Source organism: Bos indicus, chromosome 13, assembly GCF_029378745.1.
Source record: "Bos indicus isolate NIAB-ARS_2022 breed Sahiwal x Tharparkar chromosome 13, NIAB-ARS_B.indTharparkar_mat_pri_1.0, whole genome shotgun sequence".
NCBI classification, from domain to species: domain Eukaryota; kingdom Metazoa; phylum Chordata; class Mammalia; order Artiodactyla; family Bovidae; genus Bos; species Bos indicus.
In genome coordinates, this window is record NC_091772.1 from 26,671,365 (window position 1) to 26,690,360 (window position 18,996).

General features: G+C 40.2%; 1 protein-coding gene across 5 annotated transcripts in view; it reads left to right on the forward strand.

The window, feature by feature from the left end:
• Positions 1-18,996, forward strand: part of MYO3A (myosin IIIA) — a 173,612-nt gene that overhangs the window by 147,298 nt on the left and 7,318 nt on the right. For 4 of the 5 annotated variants that reach the window (XM_070800833.1, XM_019973123.2, XM_070800835.1 and 1 more), the window contains 3 exons: positions 8,586-8,692; positions 14,506-14,546; positions 16,086-16,229. In XM_070800833.1, the coding sequence (XP_070656934.1) occupies positions 8,586-8,692; positions 14,506-14,546; positions 16,086-16,229 (292 nt within the window). Of the gene's footprint in view, positions 1-8,585; positions 8,693-14,505; positions 14,547-16,085; positions 16,230-18,996 lie in introns of those variants that run through there. The other variant, XM_070800834.1, reaches the window with a different exon arrangement.

An 18,996-nucleotide genomic window follows, 5' to 3' on the forward strand; every position in this document is an offset into this window, starting at 1 on the left:
TTTTATGTCTTTGTTTTGATAAAATGGTTATACACTGAATTTGATAGGACTTAACTGCACCTGCATTTTCCTTGAGAGAAATATGGTACAGGATTTATATAACTGGAGAGTGGCCATTTGACCACAGAGTCTATGCTGTTGTATTCAGAAGTGTGCAATGACATCACATCATTTCTTTGAATAATGTGCAGAGTTGCTCCTTTTTCGGGGGGAGATGTTTTTCTTCTTAATTATGGTGCACCTGGCAATTTGTGTTGACCATTGTGAAGAGAAGAAAAAGATTAATTGTAGGAAAAATTACCCTGGTAACACAAAAGCGTATTTTCTTTCTCTCTTTTCACAAAGAGGCTATGTCTGTCCAGCAGGCTATAATTTTTTAATGGGTTGCAAGGTTAACAAATAAGGGCACTATCGTAATCCCCGTGCTTCATTTACACAATACCATCAGTAAATTCAGCTCTGCATCATGGCAGCCCCTTGCCATGCCTACACACAGTAGATAGAATGAAAATACTTCTGTGTTGCTTCTGTTTATTTCTAAGTTTTTATGGCATCTAGATTCATGTAGTAGTCCTAAGATTTTCAGGTGTTATGGTACAGATTTTGTATTTTTTTAGGGATGCCTAGCATTTTAAATGCTGGCCCCTGGAAATGCATTTTGCAAACTGTCCAAGAATATATCTTTACATGTATCTGTAAATATATTTACATTCATGTGAAGGCCAAGTAGCTCAAATAATGTTGGTTCATATATTTTATAGGAATATTTTAAATTAAGAGTAGAAAGTAAAGAGATCAGAAGTTATACTGCTTCATACCCAACATACTCCAGTGAGCACTTGTCTTCCTAAACTTATTTGCTACTCTTCTGCCTTCGTTAGAAATAATACTAGGACTTCACTGGTGGTCCAGTGGTTAAGACTTAGCCTTCCAATCCAGGGGGTGTTCGTTCGATCCCTGGTTGCAAAGCTAAGATCCCACATGCCTTGCAGCTGAAACACCAAAAGGCAAACAGAAGCAGGATTGAAACAAATTCAAAAAGGACTTTAAAAATGGTCTACATAAAAAAATCTTTAAAAAAGGAAATAATACTAATTGTCCCCAAATCTTTCATAACAACCTTCAGTATCCAAAAACAAATGATTTTATTTACAACCTTACAATTCAGTGAGTATCATTTATGTTTATCATTTTAATTAGATTAAATGCTAACATAAAAGATCAATTTGCCTAACATAGGTTTATATTGAGTTATTGATTTTTGGTGAGTTAATGGATTTAATTCTGGCAAAACAATTGACTTAGAAGCTTTAAATGGAAACAGCTAAATTTTTTGCACCCAAATTATGTCTTCTCATTCTATAATTTTTATCTGTTCTAAACTACAGAAGACACGGAGCTTCCATGGAAGCAGCAAGCAATGAACAGTGTATTTCTCTCTAACTTCCTGTTAAATTTCATATTAAAAAATGCATGAAAAAAAAGACTAAGCATGTCTGCAGCACTGAAAACAGTTTTTTTTTTTTTTAACATATTTTGACACCATGTTACTTAGCTACATGAGATCAATTCAAAGGGAAATTACATAGCATATTTGATAAATTAATATAGTCAACAAAGTAAATTCACATAGTTTATTTATAATTTCATACCACATAGAGAAAATACCTTCTTAAATATCTAGTATATTTTTAAAATTTTCTTATAACTAGACATACTGGACTAGTACATAAACTCCCAAATATCAGAATTGAACCAAATTACATTTTCTGATAATGCTTAAATTTTTCTGATTTGAGGAGAATAAATAAAAGTCTTACCTTATACAGAATACCCCAATATTAACCAGACATATTAATGATTTAAATGTGAGAAATAAATTAAGAGAAACCAAATAATATGAACTGACTATTTCACAGTCTCTACTTAGGAGCCAACAAAGCATGAGAAGAAGTAATAAAAGGAATTACAGAGAAAAATAGTGGTCGATTTAGACTGTGCAAATGTTAAAACCTTCTAGAGATTAGAAAGCATCGTTTCAAGTTAAAGAGCTACAGACAATCTGGATAAAATGTTTAGAACAAATGGAAAAATGGTTGCCATATGTAATGTAGAATGATCTCATAAATTGTTAAGAAAAACACTAACTCAATGGAAAAATGGGCACAAGACATTGATTTATTTGTAGAAGAACATATGCAAATGGAAAGCAAGCATATACAGAATCATTCTAGAAATTAAAAATATAAATTAAAACAAGGTACTGTTTTTTACTCATCACGATGGCAGAGATGAAAAAATATATGACAGTGATGAGAATGGGCTAGTTTAATTATCCTTAAGCACTAATGGTGAGTCTAAAGACTCAACATTTCAGAAAGCGATTTAGCAATATGTAAAGAAAAGCTTTGAAATAGTTTCTATCATTCTCCCAGTAAACCCACTTATAAGAACGTAGCCTAAGGAGCTAATCAGAGCTGAAAGAGAAAAATTATGTACATGGCCAAAAATAAAATTAGGCAATAAGAAAATGATTAATAAGTAATGACAACATTCATATATGGAATATAAACAGCCCTTAAAAATCATTTTTCAAAGAGCCTTGGCAAACTGCTAGCTAATCTAGCTATGGGATACAAGACTGCAGAATTGGAATGAGAATCCTGTAAATAAGTCACTTAATCTTCCCCCATGTCAAGTGGTTCACTAACAAGAGCATCAATACAGAGCTCTGGAGCAGGGGTCCCTAGCTTCTAGATTCTAATGCCTGATGATCTGAGGTGGAGTTGATGTAATAGTAATAATAATAATAATAGAAATAAAGTGCACAATAAATGTAATGCACTCGAATCATCCTGAAACCATTCATCTCTCCCCACCATCCATGGAAAAATCATCTTCCATGAAACTGGTCCCTGCTGCCCAAAAGTTTGGGGACCCCTGCAAGAAGCCAGGAGACTAGTGGAGGGGGGATCAAGTGCTTGCTCTGCAGTAGGGTGGATGCCCTTCATCCCTCCCTACCTTGGACCTTCAGAGTCCATTCTGTATAAAATGAAGAATCTGAGTAACATTCCTGAAGGCTTCACAGGGCTTCCCCTGCAGGTGGGAGAACACTAGAATGCCATCTCCAATGGGCCGTCTTTGCTGCCAGACTGTCTTGTGTCACCAAAAGCTTGCTTGCCATTTCCTAAGGTCATGCCTGTGACCAGACAAGCCCTCAGAAGGGATAATGGGTTTTTAAAAATATTGATGTGTTTCACCTTACCTTGAGAGGAACCACCTATCCTATTATTACAAAGTATGAGCAGGTCAGGGAGGTGGGGAAAACCAGAAAGGCTAAATGTTGCTTATTTAAAACCAGATAGTATTCTTCTATTCTGTGTTTTGCCTTTGACTGTGTGGATCACAATAAACTGTGGAAAATTCTGAAAGAGATGGGAATACCAGACGACCTGACCTGCCTCTTGAGAAACCTGTATGCAGGTCAGGAAGCAACAGTTAGAACTGGACATGGAACAACAGACTGTTTCCAAATAGGAAAAGGAGTACGTCAAGGCTGTATATTGTCACCCTGCTTATTTAACTTCTATGCAGAGTACCTCATGAGAAACGCTGGGCTGGAGGAAGCACAAGCTGGAATCAAGATTGCCAGGAGAAATATTAATAACCTCAGATATGCAGATGACACCCCCCTTATGTCAGAAAGTGAAGAAGAACTAAAGAACCTCTTAATGAAAGTGAAAGAGGAGAGGGGAAAAGTTGGCTTAAAGCTCAACATTCAGAAAACTAAGATCATGGCATCTGGTCCCATCACTTCATGGCAAATAGATGGGGAAACAGTGGAAACAGTGTCAGACTTTATTTTTGGGGGCTCCAAAATTACTGCAGATGGTGATTGTAGCCATGAAATTAAAAGACGCTTACTCCTTGGAAGTAAAGTTATGACCAACCTAGATAGCATATTAAAAAGCAGAGACATTACTTTGTCAACAAAGATCTGTCTAGTCAAGGCTATGGTTTTTCCATTGGTCATGTGTGGATGTGAGAGTTGGGCTATAAAGAAAGCTGAGCACTGAAGAATTGATGCTTTTGAAGTGTGGTGTTGGAGAAGACTCTTCAGAGTCCCTTGGACTGCAAGGGGATCCAACCAGTCCATCCTAAAGGAGATCAGTCCTGGGTGTTCATTGGTAGGACTGATGTTCAAGCTGAAACTCCAGTACTTTGGCCACCTGATGCAAAGAACTGACTCATTTGAAAAGACCCTGTTGCTGGGAAAGATTGAGGGCCGGAGGAGAAGCGGACGACAGAGGATGAGATGGTTGGATGGCATCACCTACTCAATGGACATGGGTTTGGGTGGACTCCGGGAGTTGGTGATGGACAGAGAGGCCTGGAGTGCTGTGGTTCATGGGGTCGCAAAGAGTCGGACATGACTGAACAACTGAACTGAACTGAATTCTGTGTTTTTTTAAAGGCCAATTGGAGAAAATGACTGACAATCAATAAATAATTTTCTAAAATTTGGCTCTTAGGAAAAAAAATTAATGTAGGTTTTCACCTCAGGCTATATACTCAAATATTTTTTCTGGTAGATTAAGACCAATATGATCTTGAAAAAAAAAGCAAGAAGTTATTGGGGGTCTTTTAAATGCCACCCCTGTGTTTTCCTTATTCTTCAGCCAGGAAAGCATGTATTTTTGTTATGTGACTATCTTCTTAGTCCCATGGATGTTTATACACAGGATGCATGCTCATGGCTCAGCGTAAGACTCAGCACAGATGGCAGTCTTCAGCCACCCTTAGCATCATTGTGTGCGCTCCCCCTGTGTTTCTGGTGGGGTGTGCTCCTGTATGTATGCAGGATGGCTGGAAGTGAGGGAGAACCTAACTCCACGGACCAGAACAAAACTAACGAGCCTCTGAGGATTCTAATTCATGACCTCTGCCCAACAGAGGAGATGGGAGTAAATGACCGATAGGTAGTGAGCACTTCCAAGAGACAGATGGTGGTCCGGAGGGGACGTCTGTGGGTCTCACCACACCAGCAAAGCTGCTTCATTCTCCTCTGTTTCTCCCGTGACCTTAGTTTAGAAGAGAATGTGAGGGGTAGGCTGGGAGCAGCCTCTTCCCCAAACCTACGACTGTAACTGAAAAGCTAAATGCTCACTTTTTGAGGTCCTGATGCAGAGTTCTCAAATCTGAGGGGACAGAGAGCTCAAAGCCCATGAGCTATAGGAGGACAGATCTGACTTGGCTCTAGGGCATCGGTGGTCAGCTGATGGAAAAAAGAGCCAAAGGCGGACTTCTCTGGCAGTCCAGTGATTAAGGCTTCGCCTCCCCATGCAGAGGGTGGCAAATTCGATCCCTGATTGGGAAGTCAAGGTCTCATATGCCTTGTAGCCAAAAAACCAAAACATAAAGCAGGAGCAATATTGTAACAAATTCAGAAGACTTTTTAAAGGGTCCACATCAAAGGGGAAAAAAAGAAAAAAGAAAAGGAAGAGCCAAAGTAATTGTTGAGCAGGTTCAAATGGGGGTGGGGCTGGCAGCTGCCTTCTGAAGAGGTCACAGGGAGCCTGGAGACAGATCCACTGAACACTAAGGCACACCTGAAGTGCTCTGGATACTTTGAGCAGAGGCACCTGCCTTTGTAACGCATCACCTCAGGAAAACACCAAAGAAGGAAGGAGGGAAAACAAGTGGTCGGATCTATAACGAGCATGAGAAGTGAAAATATCTCTGGGAACTCAGAGCCTGAGGCAGTGCAAGGCAGAGAGGAGCACAGAGGGACTGAATCATCCACACAAGCTTGGAATCTGCACCCAGTTCTCTCCAAGCGACCTATCCTGGCTGAACGGCAGACAAGGTGAAAAGCAGACAGAGCAGCTTACTGAAGGCAGGTTGCAACCCAAACTATGGTGAATCCTGCCTTTAACACATAGCCACGAGCATTCCTCCCTTCTAAGATTTCCTCTGGGTCCTTATATTGCTTCAAGTTCACAGACTGTCCATTTGTGAATAGAAATTTACCAAAACTGACAAACAGATTTCTTAAGGAAGAAACAGTAACATCAATGCATTTCTATGCTGCTAATACCTGATTTAGACCTGTGATACTTTGGCAAATTATATTCTGCATGTTTACTTAAGTAAAATAGTATAATTATCATGAAATGAGAATAATGCTGAAATTTAATTTGCTAGAGCAAATATTGGCATTGAGTTTTAAGTCTGTCTTCTGCCTTCTGAATGCAAAATGTTGAGATTTGTCCTTTCATTATTTTTTAAATGTGCATTTCTGACAGACTCAAACACTTAATGAAATTATTAGCAGAACTACAATATAAATAAGTGTTTTACCTTCTGGCTATTTAATATAGCAACAACCTTTAAGAGCTAATATGTATCATGCACGTCACACAAAATGGTCACAAACCTAATTGTTCTACTGACAACATTGATGTGTTGCTGGTAATTCGTGATTATAAATGTTTATGTCACTTTTATAATTAAGGAGTTAGGATGATGTTGGCAGGCAATGTTTGTACACCCCCAAAGGAACAAAAATTTAGAAGGCAAAATAAACTTGTGCCTTTCTGAAATATTTGTATGCTGATAACCTTATGGGCAAAAAAATATGAAATATTCTGGGGAGGTTTAATCTGAATGATCATACTCTATTGAGTACATTCCTCAATAGTTTTCACCTACTGGCTGCCCACATTATATGGTCATAGCTGAAGGGGAGACACCTCTTAAGATTATTCAGCCCAAGCTTCACATTATCTTGGTGAAGAAAAAAGTTAATTCTGCAAGATATAAGAATTAATCAGAAGTTCTGAAAATTCAACACCTGTTGAGGTTATATCTGTAATATGCACATTCCCTCATGCATGTTTATAATTTTATGTAAATGTGACCATCCTATACATTCCAGGATTCTTTTGAATTCATTACTTTTAAAATTTTCTCTCTGGTGTCTATAAATGTGATCTCATGTATCAAGATCTCGTTTTCTTTTGTTTTATTCCAAAAATAACAGTAATGAATGATTGTCCTGCTTTTCTCTGGTCCACGTTGTTCCATGCCTTACACCACGATGACATACTCCCAACTAGCTGATCTTTGTCATCCAGCAATTTCCCATACATTTAAAAATGAAAGAGGTGGATAACATTAGGATGTGAATGCTCTTGTGATAAGTTTATTCACACAGTGGGCTGGGGCTGGGACTAGGAAGTTAGCCATCTGTGAGTCTCCATCCTGGTTAGAGTTGTTTTATGCTGGCAGTCATGGCTGCTTACACATATAAGTATGAGATATTCTTTGATTTGATTAGATTTGACTTGATTTGATTAGAAAGATTTGGAACAATTTGGTTTCTCTGTGTATTTCTACCTCTGAGGATTAGGAATTATTGTTGCCCCATTACTATATGCAGTAATGATCTACTGATGCCCTTAAAGTCCCACTAGAAAATGTGGGCTCAGATATCTGTTGAATATAGGCCATTCCCCAACTAAGCACCCGTACCCCACTCCTTGCCCAACTTTGAAATATTTTTTGTGCAGACATTCCTGCACAGATGTGCTCAGGGATGGAGATCAAGAATCATGAAAAATAGAAATTCTTTGTTAGAGGCCTATTGTTAGTCACTCGGTCCTGTCCAACTCTTTGCAACCCCATGGACTGTAGCCCACCAGGCTCCTCTGTCCATGGGATTCTCCAGGCAAGAATACTGGAGTGGGTAGCCATTCTCTTCTGTAGGGGATCTTCCCCACCTAGGGATCAAACCCAGGCCTTCAACATTATAGGCAGATTCTTTACCATCTGAGCCACCAGGGAAGCCCCAAGAGGCCTATTAGCTCTGTGCATAAAAAGCCATTTGTAAGGAGCACTGACTGCCAAGTGTGAAGATCATCAGCAACATCTGATGATGTTGCTACAGATTTGAGAACTTGGCTCTGTGAAAGAGCAAGGGAAGGAGGACAAACTTGATTCTTTCTTTGCCAGCATTTTCAAAGTCCAATCTGAACATCCTAATAGTTTAGATTCTAAATATTGGTGAAAGACTAGGTTAGACTTTTAGAAAAGAGGCCTGCCTGCAGACTAGCAGTCCCTTGGTTTGGGCCATAATATGAAGTGGTGCTTTAGACTGAGGATCATGCAGTGTGTGGATGGATGGATGGGTGGATGGGTAGATGAATGGATGGATAGGTGGGTCACTGTATAAGGCCAGCAACAGGGGATTCTGTGAGCATTATCCTCCTTTTCTAAGATTTTATGGCAGTTTTTCTCCTTCCTGCCCACTCATCCTCTGAGCTGCTATTCCATGTTACCAAACTGTGCAATTCTTTTCTTCCTCTTCCCCTTATTTCTCATGGTTCTAGACCATCAGACAATTGGAGGGAAGCATGTGGTGAGGATTATGATACGGGTTGGTGGGAACAACAAAGGAATTTCTTCTTTCTTCCAGTTTTAGCCCCAGTTGTATGTATATAATTTGTTCTTTAACCCTAAAGGAAAACCTTGCTTAATAATACCTTTGGTAATGGAGTCCTTATTTATGATCACCTTTCTTGTAGGTATCTCAAAAGGAGAGGAGCCAAAAATATTGAGACCCCCAAGGCGGCCCCGAAAACCCAAAACACTAAATAACTCTGAAGACTCCACATACTATTCTCTGCTTCATGTAAGTGTGTGTGTTAGGTGCTTAGTCGTTCACGTCCATCTCTTTGCGACCTCATGGACTGTAGCCTGCCAGGCTCCTTTGTCCTTGGAATGCTCCAGGCAAGAAGACTGAAGTGGGTAGCCATTCCCTTCTCCAGAGCATCTTCCCCACCCAGGGATTGAACCTGCGTCTCCTGCATTACAGGCAGATTCTTTACCTTTTGAGCCACTACTGGCTTGATCTTTTATCAAATGGGAGCTGTAGTGTCTCCTCTAATGGCCAGTAAGGAAACTGACCACACAGTCCCGTCAAGAGGGAGGGCTCTTTGAAGGAGACACTCGTTGGCTTCTCCTTCCTGGCCCCTCCCTGACTGATGACCTGGACACTTGCCTGTTCTCTAGCCTCTCTTCCTCAGGGTCCACCCCTCCCCCACAGGCCTATGGCCTCCCAAGAGTTTTCTCAGCTAGTCCTTGAATCTGAACCTATATGCAAATATCAACTCAGATAGAGAAGGGCATCACAGCAGGAGCTCTCCAGAGAGGGACCTTAGTGTGAAAGGGTGAGTCTCCAAGGAAGGGAGAGGGAGAAGGAGATACTTATCGAGGACCTTTTAAATTCTAGGTCCAGAGTGACCTGTGTTCACGAGCATTGTGAGATCGAATTCTAGAAAGAGCCTGAAAGGTGACATCCCTGTCTCCCGAATCAGGATTCTGAGACATGGATGAAGCACTTCTGAGCCCTGAGGGCCATTTGCTGTCCTCAGGTCTTCTGACTCCACATCTGTTCAGTCATAGTGAGCAGCCTGGGAGCTCTTGGCATCACCCTCGCCGGCCTGTCCTCCCTCTCAGGTTCCTGTTCTTCCATTAATCCACCGTCATCCACCTGGTTACCTACACCAGGAAAGTGGGAGACAGCTTGAGTCTTGCCTGCTGTCTCAAACCCAACATCAGATCAGTCACTCAAAAGCGTGTCTTCTCCCCACAAAGGCTGGCTCTGATTCATCTTCCTCCTCTGACTACCTTGGCAACTACTTTATTCCAGACTATCTCATTCCTCACCTGGATAGTTCAGACCCTACCTAATTGCTTCTAATCTCAGCTTCTGTAGTCCGTCTCGCCCTGCGTAGTGCCTTTAATAGCTTGGCCACTCCTGCATCAAATCCATACGCCTTCCTTGTTGGACCAGGGACAGCTCTTCCTCCCAGCCCCACTGACCAGAGTTACCTACTGGCATCTCTGCCGGTGCACAGCCTCCCATGCCCCTAAGTCTTTTGCTTCTGCTGGTCCTTCTATTTGGAATACTTATCCCCTTCCACCTGCATGGTTGAGAGAGCAACAGTTCTCCATGTCCCAAAGAACCCAGAGAAGGTTTCCCATGAGTTGGAATTTTCTCCTATCTCCCCAGCATCAAATGAAGCTTGACTTCCAGATCAGCCGTCTCCTAGTCCTCTTCCTTCTCTCTGGTGGTTTCTCTCCAGTTTCTTTGGAAGGGTCCTGTTCCCCTTGGTGTTGCCTAGGATTCAATCTTAGATTCTCTTATCATCCCATTACCTTCAGACATTCTCATCAGCTGCCATGACCTCAGTTTCTACCAATTCCTGAATCGTGGTCTCTGGCTCAGACCTCCCCCTCTCTCCAAACTCAAATATCAAAATGCCTAGTGTTCATTTTACGTATTCTATGTGATGGACAAAGGCACCCACACATGTATATGTGTGTGTGTGTGTGTGCATACGCACACCTACATACTATGGATACACATATACACATAGAGAGAGACCTATATACTATAGGTCCACACACACACGCATATGCAGGCACAGAGTTTTATTGAGATGTAAGTCACATGCCATACAATTCACCCATCTAAGGTATACAATTAAATGTTTTTCAGTGTAAATGCAGAGTTGTACAACCATCACCACAATTTTACTTTATTTTTTCATTTATTTTCAAAATACAACTTTTAATTGAAATATAGTTGATTTTCAATGTTGTAAATCAGTATACAAATTAAATATATATATAGCTGATTCACAAGTGAGTCCCAACTCCCAAGAAGATTATTACTTTGTCATCATACTATTATTTTTAAAATTAATATAAAGTGTTTTCATACATCTTAAATTATCAGTGACTGGAATCTGTTTTATAGCCCTGTCTCTTGAAATCTGTGGCTGCAGTGAAACATAAAACATAGAAAACTAGTATATTATTATAAGTAAAAACACACCATGGGTTCATATTTATCTGGCCCTTACCTGGATTGGGGGAGGTTACACATTAAGTGAAATTTAAGCTGTGATGGAGCCCCATCCCCTTTAAACATTAAAACACATTCTGTACTTTTAAATGGTTTTCATAAACATCATTCTAAAATATGCTGCATATTTTAAGCCTTCTCTTCATGACCCAGACCACTGTAGTCAGCAAAAATGTTTGTACTTTATTCACATCTGTGCTTATCAAAGAAGCTGCCTGACAATCGTATCTAAAGCAGCAGCTGCTTCTGTATTTGCCTGGCCCAGCTTCATATTTCTTCATAGCAGGTATAAATATGTATCTGCGTGTTTCCTGTCTGACTCTCCCCTGTGGACTAGAAGCTCCAGGAAGACAGAGACTTTGCTTCTTCTTATAGCCCTGTTGTTGCTCATCATGAGCCTATTTGCTAAAAAAAAAAACAGGACATATTTAGACAAGATTCTCAGCGCTGCCAGACTGTGGACATAACACCCCTCGTGCATGCTTGACATGAGCAGCTGTGCTGACAGGTGTCTCGACGATTGATACAGCTTTTTTTCTTCTTGGATATCGCCATTGACTGTGGTCATTCTAGCTGCCTTCATACCAATACCAGCTCTCTTCTGTGATGGGATTCTCTTAACCTCCTACATCTGGGAAATGTTGCTGTTGTCCTGTCCAAAATAAGAGTAAACTGAGGCTGAGAATCGTGGCTTTGAGGAGATAATGTTAGCTGAATACTTTGCTCTGTTGTCACGGGGTCTGGTGTCTGCTCTAACGTCCAGAAATTGTGCAGCCATCAGCAAAATGACTCAGGGCCAACAGCTTCCTCAAAAAGTGAGTGATGGACACAGTCCCATCACAGGCCCCTTCTGGTCCCATTATTTTTCTGGAGTCTTCCCCGAACATAGCAGCAGGTGGTTTGATCACTCCCAGGTCGCTTATTTTAATGTCTGCATTTTGGCTACTGTCTTAATCTTTGTGAAGACCTCTGAGTACATAATGCATTCATGTATTTCCAAAAGAAAAGTAAGAGTGTGTCCATCATATTGTAATGGAGGCGAATTTTCAAGTTTTACCATAAAGCAAATTTCTTTATGTTACACGGGAAGGAGAAGGTATAAGAGTCAGTGACCGAGGAAGGGTTTCTTCAGAGTCTGCTGAACTCAGACCTCTGTTCTTTCAAAAGCTTCCTCAGAATACATCCTCACCAGATCTCATACTTAAGTCATCTCTGTTTCCTTGTCTTTCTTCTTTACTCTGGTTTGGCAAGAACCTGCCACAGGACATTTGGTTCTTTATTTGCATTTTAAATTTCAGGTTTGCAATTTGTCATATCAAAACTTTAATTGAGGACTTCCTGTGGTCCAGTAGTTAACATGCCATACTTCTAATGCAGGGAGCATGGGTTCAATCTGTGGTCAGGGAGCTAAGATACTGTGGGTCATGCAGTGTGACCAAAATATAAATAATAAATAAAAATTAAAATATAATTTAAAAAGCCTAATTCAAGACATCATTGGTCTTAGCAATTCAAACATGCCTCATTTTATTGTGCTTCACGGGTACTGCTTTTTTTTTTTTTAACAAGTTGGAAGTTTTGTGGAAACCATTCAGAAAGTCTATTTGCACCATTTCCCCAACACAGTTTGCTCACTTCCTGTCTCTGTGTCCCATTTTGGTAATTTTTGAAATATTTCGGACCCTCTACCAGCATTTTAATGGCATTTTTAGCAATAAAATATGTTTAAATTTTTAAATTAAGGTATGCATTTTTTAGGCATAATGCTATTGCGCACTTTATAATAGACTATTGCCTTCTCTGATAATAGACTATAGTGTAGTATAAACTGGGCTTCCCTGGTGGTGTTAGTGGTAAAGAACTCTCCTGCCAATGCAAGAGAGATGTGGATTCAATCCCTGGGTCGAGAAGATCCCTTGGAATGCGGGATGGCAACCCACTCCAGTATCTCGCCTGGAGAATCCCCGTGGACAGAGGAGCCTGGAAGACTACAGTTCATGGGGTCGCATGGAGTCCGGCACGACTGAAGCGACTTAGCACTCATGCGCATAGCATAAACCGGCCATACCACACAGCATGTGGGATCTTAGTTCCCCAACCAGGGATCTCACTCTTGCATTGAAAGTGCAGAGTCTTAACCACCGTACTGCCAGAGAAGTCCCATGTAAATGTAACTTTTATGCACCAGGAAACCAAAAAAAAAAAAAAAAAATTGTATGACATGCTTTATTGTGATACTCGCTTTATTGCAGTGGCCAGGAACCAAACCTGCAATATCTCTGAGATGAGTGTGTAAGTGCCCCTAATATAAAGCCCTCAGTGATAAAATGCATATTAAATCCTCTTCTAGGTCATACAGTATCCTTCTTCATGATGAAGAATGCCATCACGTACATCCCTAACTTTAGCCCTAGAGCCTAGGAAACTAAGAGACAATTAAATGTAAAGCTCTGTCTTAAAGTTCATATTTCTCTGCCTTTGTTCCTTATTTACAGCTCCTATTTTATTCCTTTGACTACATAATTGCTTCTATTATAAGCCATTTTAAATAATTTTGGGAAAAATATACCACAGAATTACATTTCATAAGAGTATTCTAGCACAGATGAGAGTGAAAAAAAAGTGCAGACAATATTTCTTCCTTTAAGAATTCAGTAATTGAGAACCAACTTGTACATAGCATCTCCCAGACAGAAATACTGATCCAGAAGAAAATGTGGTCCTTGCCAGGGCAGAGCAGTATTTGATTCTTGGCTGTAGAAAGAGGATCTCTGTTACTCAGCATCATTCAGCATCTCTTCAGATTATAGAAAATTGTTATCAAGAATAAGAGAGACACTTTTTCAGATAATGGATCAAGGAGGCAGGACCTCTCAGATTAAAGCAGGAACACCACCCTGGTCCCAGGGGATCATTAGCTGAACTGCTGGGGGCCGTTGTACCTCAGCTGGTACATCATTGTTTGTAAGCATCTCCTAGCCTAGGGCTCTGGGTCAGGAACATGAAGTTAACAGGAAATGTTAAGGAGGACAGGAATGTCTTTGGTATCCTGCCCCTTACATTGTTATTTTCAGAATGATCCACTCCCAGACTTGATGCAGGTAAGCATTCACTTCTACCTCATCCACTGGCTATAATACCAACCAATAAGAAGAAAGCAAACTATGAACTTTTTGACTCATCTAACATTTTAGGGTATTAAAATGATAAACGATGAGAAAAAGGTGATTCAGTGTATCTATAAAGATAATGGGAAAACCCTTCATATTGACAAACCATTATTATTAATAATTGCCATTTTTATTATCTTGCATTTTTAGGGTGTCAGTCAACTTGATGCTTGCATTAGTGTTTCCACAATTATAATATCTTCAGCTTGTTTGCAGTATTTGTTTCCTTAGCCTAAAAGACATATATACTCTTTTCAACATGTAAATATAAAAGTTCAAATATATTGAGCTAAAACCCAGTGAAATATAATTTTATATGTTAATACTATAGTAATATATCCATTAATTATATTAAGATCATAATATTATATAGATTATTTTTAATTATTCTATTCCCTTTAGAAATCAATCCAAGAAGAAAAACGAAGACCAAGGAAAGATAGGTAATTATTGTTTTTAAATTTTAATAACTCATCAAACCAAAATATAAATCTATATGTTCAAATTATGTTTAAAGGCCACCTATTTTATATGCATAGATTTGGAAAGTGATGTGCTGTCAATAAATTTTAAAATATGGAGTTTATATGTAATCTATAAGATCTTGCCTATTGGAAATATATATTGAGCTAAACCCAGCAGGTGGCTCATCCATCTACCAATGCAAGAGGCACAGATTTGATCCCTGGGTTGGGAAAGACCCCCCTGGAAAAGGGAATGGCAACCCACTCCAATATTCTTACCTGGGAAATCTCATGGACAGAGGAGCCTGGCGGACTACAGTCCATAGGGTCGCAAAGACTCAGACACAACTTAGGGACTGATCACAAGCAGAAACGCAGTGCATGGTATATATACTGTGGACTCAAGACAGTTTTGAATAAATTGTACCATCCAATACAGAATTGTCCTTTCTTGTCCCATTAATATGGTTTTGATTGAGCTATTTGAACATGCTCATGTTCATGAGCTTTCTTTCCCCAGACTCCTTTGTACTTCTTTGTTCTTCAACACGAGCTAAATCTTACATTTTATTAATATAATGGTATGGATTTGTCAGGAAGATGAGGTTTCTGACACCTGTGTGTGTGGGCCACTTCAATTCAAACTATTTCCCTTTCCCTGTAACATTTCAGTCCATGCTTTTAATATCATCCCACTATTTCAATCAACTAATTTCCAGACAGTGCTCAAAACAATTGAGAGTTCTTCTGAGAAGCATGAGTGGACACAGAGTTCCCTATTTATGAATTGGTGGCATTCTGAAAATGTGTTTGCAAATTGGTTATCTTAACTTGAAAAGAGCTTTTCCCCAAAGGACTGTAACACCTGGTAGTTTTCCAGACCGTTACCTCTTGACCTCGGATGAAGTCCCATCAGATCACAGAGCACCTGGGAACCAGAAGCATAGCTTGAGTAGATCCACGAATGAGAATGGTTGGGGACACACCCCTGCCTGTGTGTCACATGCAGGAATTAAAATCTAGTACAGAAATTAACCCCCCAAAGAGCAGGCGATAGGGAAGGACAGGGGTTGCCTGTGAAGGAAGTCAGGTAAGATCATGATGCCCTGTGTGCATCTATGGGCTGATGGATAAATTTGGGAAATGGTTGTGCCGGGACATAAAGGTCAGCTTTCCTCATAGTGGCCCAAGGGTCACTTGTGAGCTGTGGCCAAATGAGTATTTATAATCACCAACTATCTAGTAGCTGCTAGTTTTGTGCCAAGTTGGATGTGGTAGAAGTTGGAAAAGCATTTCCAGCAGCTAAATACTCTCCTAAAGGTCAGAGGTGAGTGGTTTTTCTTTGTAACTTATGGTATGTACTGTTTTTTGCACATCGCAAGACTGCTCTCATTCCTATTAGCATGCATGTGGGACTCAATTACTGTAAATATTAATGCTTTAAATGAAGAAACCGAGTGTCTTACAAGTTTCGGTGAGTAGACAGCCTGATTCTATGGTGTGTTTGGTCATTTGCAGTCAGGGGAAATTATTAGATCTGGAGGATTTCTATTATAAGGAGTTTTTGCCCAGTCATCCTGGACCAAAGGACCACAACCCTAGTTTAAGAGAACGAAGACAACAGCAAGAACTCCAGAACCAATGTTTCAAAGCTGATGAAAGGTAATAAATATATGTTAAAAGTACAGCATTTTGGATGTTATACTCACCATTCCATTTCTAGAGCACTTTCATTTATGTATGGACTAATCAGGCTACAGTCCATGCGATCACAAAGAGTTGAATATGACTGAAGCGATTAAGCTTGCTAGCTTAATGACAGTGTCCTTACTGAATATTGCATCTTGTGATTGATACGTTGTTTAAAAGTGAAATCAAGGATTATGGTAGGTAATCAGATATCCCAGTTTTTCTGCACAATCTCAGTGTTTACTTGTTTTCTTGGTGTAATCATCAATAGAATCTCCTTTTAAAATACCTCAGTTTCGATGATAAATGATATGGTCATACTAACTGTAAGCAGTACCTGTCTTCAGTAGTAGCCACAACCTATGTTTACGCTCTAACCAATGTGATTTTATTTACTTATTGGTTTCTCAATGATGCTATGTAATTTCTCAGAATTGATGATGTCAGACCAAAAAAAAATATTGGGGAGAAAATTTCATACAGAAATGTGTATTTTGGATATGATTTTCACTTTGCCACCAGCTTTGATATTTAACTTAAACCATTTGTAGCTTACTTAGAATTTGGGGAATCTTTTTTTCTTTCCCCAAAAAATTCTTAGTAAAGTTTTGAAATTGAGGGCACATAATAAGGTGGACATGTGGTATATGAAAAACGGGAACAACACCAGGCAATATAAAGCTGTTTTTCCAACATTCTAACTGAACATCCTGTTGGCCCAGGGCACTCAGACGCCTCACCCACCTCTTTGACAGTGTGACGTGTGGTTAAAAGAAGAGGCTTTAGAGTCTTAGATTTGGGTCCCAATTCTGCTACTTCAGTTCAGTTCAGTTCAGTTCAGTCGCTCAGTCGTGTCTGACTCTTTGCAACCCCATGGATCGCAGCACGCCAGGCCTCCCTGTCCATCACCATCTCCCGGAGTTCACTCAGACTCACGTCCATCAAGTCAGTGATGCCATCCAGCCATCTCATCCTCTGTCGTCCCCTTCTCCTCTTGCCCCCAATCCCTCCCAGCATCAGAGTCTTTTCCAATGAGTTACTGAGTAACCTTGCTCGTGTTACTGGGCCTCTCTAAGCTTCCGTTTCCACATCTGCAAAAGGATTTACTAATTGCTTCTCCCTGTTGTTGGAGAGACGAAATGAAATGATGAATGAGGATGTGATTAATGCCAGACATGGTGCTGGGGAGTTGTTCAATAAATGGTGGCCGTCATTCTCTTTATTTGCTTGTCCAGAACCAACCTGAACTATGATTTCTGCCCCTTATCTCCAAAAGAAGAGGTATTCTTCCATCTCAGAGCCGAGAACTGTTAACAGGTTCGAGCTTAGAGATGCTCTGGTCCAACCACAGAGCTCTATACGGGAGTACACCAAGTGCCCAAGAGATTAAAGGATGTGCCCAAAGTCCCAAATAGCGTGTGTGAACTAAAATCCAAGCGCTTTCAATCCCAGCTCAGTTGGCTTCTCACTGACTTAGCTGCTTCCCATTTTGACAGGCCAGTCTGCCTCCTCTCCAGTGTGTTCTCCCCTCCCCCAGCAGCAGACATGCATTTGCTGTGAACCTGTTCTATCCTGACATTCCAGTGGCATCTAAGGATGTGGAGTCAGCGTTCACTAGACTAAAAGCTGGAAGTCCGCATCACTGGAGTGCTCGTTGCGCTCTTATCTTGTCTTTGCTCTGATCTCATTTACTCTTCCCAGGAGCTGGGGCAGGGCGGGGGTTGGGATGGGGGAGTTACTCTCACTGTCCTTTTTATAGATGAGGAGGCTAAGCCTCCAAAGTTTCATACTGCATATAGTCACCTAGATAATAAGTAATGGAATTGAAATTTGAGCACAGGCATTTGTGTGTTTAGAGTTGACTTTAGGCACCCACACTGGGTGCTAGAGGAAGGAGATGCAATGAATGCAGGGGTGTGTAAGATACAGATAGAACATCCTTATGTTCATATATGAGGAGCTGGGCTCTAGAGAGAAAGTATACTGATTTAACCATGCTGACAGGCAACTCCAAGGTGGCATATTTCTAAACTAAGGAAGATTAAAGGGATAAACCAGAAAGTACAGTAGATCAACCTTGATAGGATCTTGGCTTTAAAATAAAAAACAAAACAGAAAAACAGCTCTAAAGGATCTTTGGGGACAATTAGAGAAGCTTCAGGCCAAACTATCTGTTGGAATATTTTATACATCTTATATATCTTAAATTATTATTTTATAAACAAATATATTACATCTTTTATATATTTATACTGTATAGAAATATGTGTGTGTGTTAGTTGCTCAGTCATGTCCAATTCTTTGTGACCCTCATGGACTGCAGCCCACCAGGCCACCCTGTCCATTGAATTCTCCAGGCAGTACTGGAGTGGGATGCCATTTTCTTCTCCAATATATAGCAATATATAGTACATCTTTAGACTCCCCTGGTGGCTCAGATGGTAAAGCATCTGCCTACAATGCAGGAGACCTGGGTTCGATCCCTTGGTGGGGAAGGTCCCCTGGAGAAGGAAATGGCAACCCACTCCTGTACTCTTGCCTGGAAAATCCCATGGACACAGTCCACAGGGTCACAGAGTCAGACATGACTGAGTGACTTCACTTCACTTCAGTGCATATTTATGTGTAAATATTATTACATTATTCTGATAATTTATTACATCTATTTATATATATTTTGAACATATACATCCCAAATATTAGCATTAGTACACCAGGAAGGTATGAGCAGGTCTGGGTA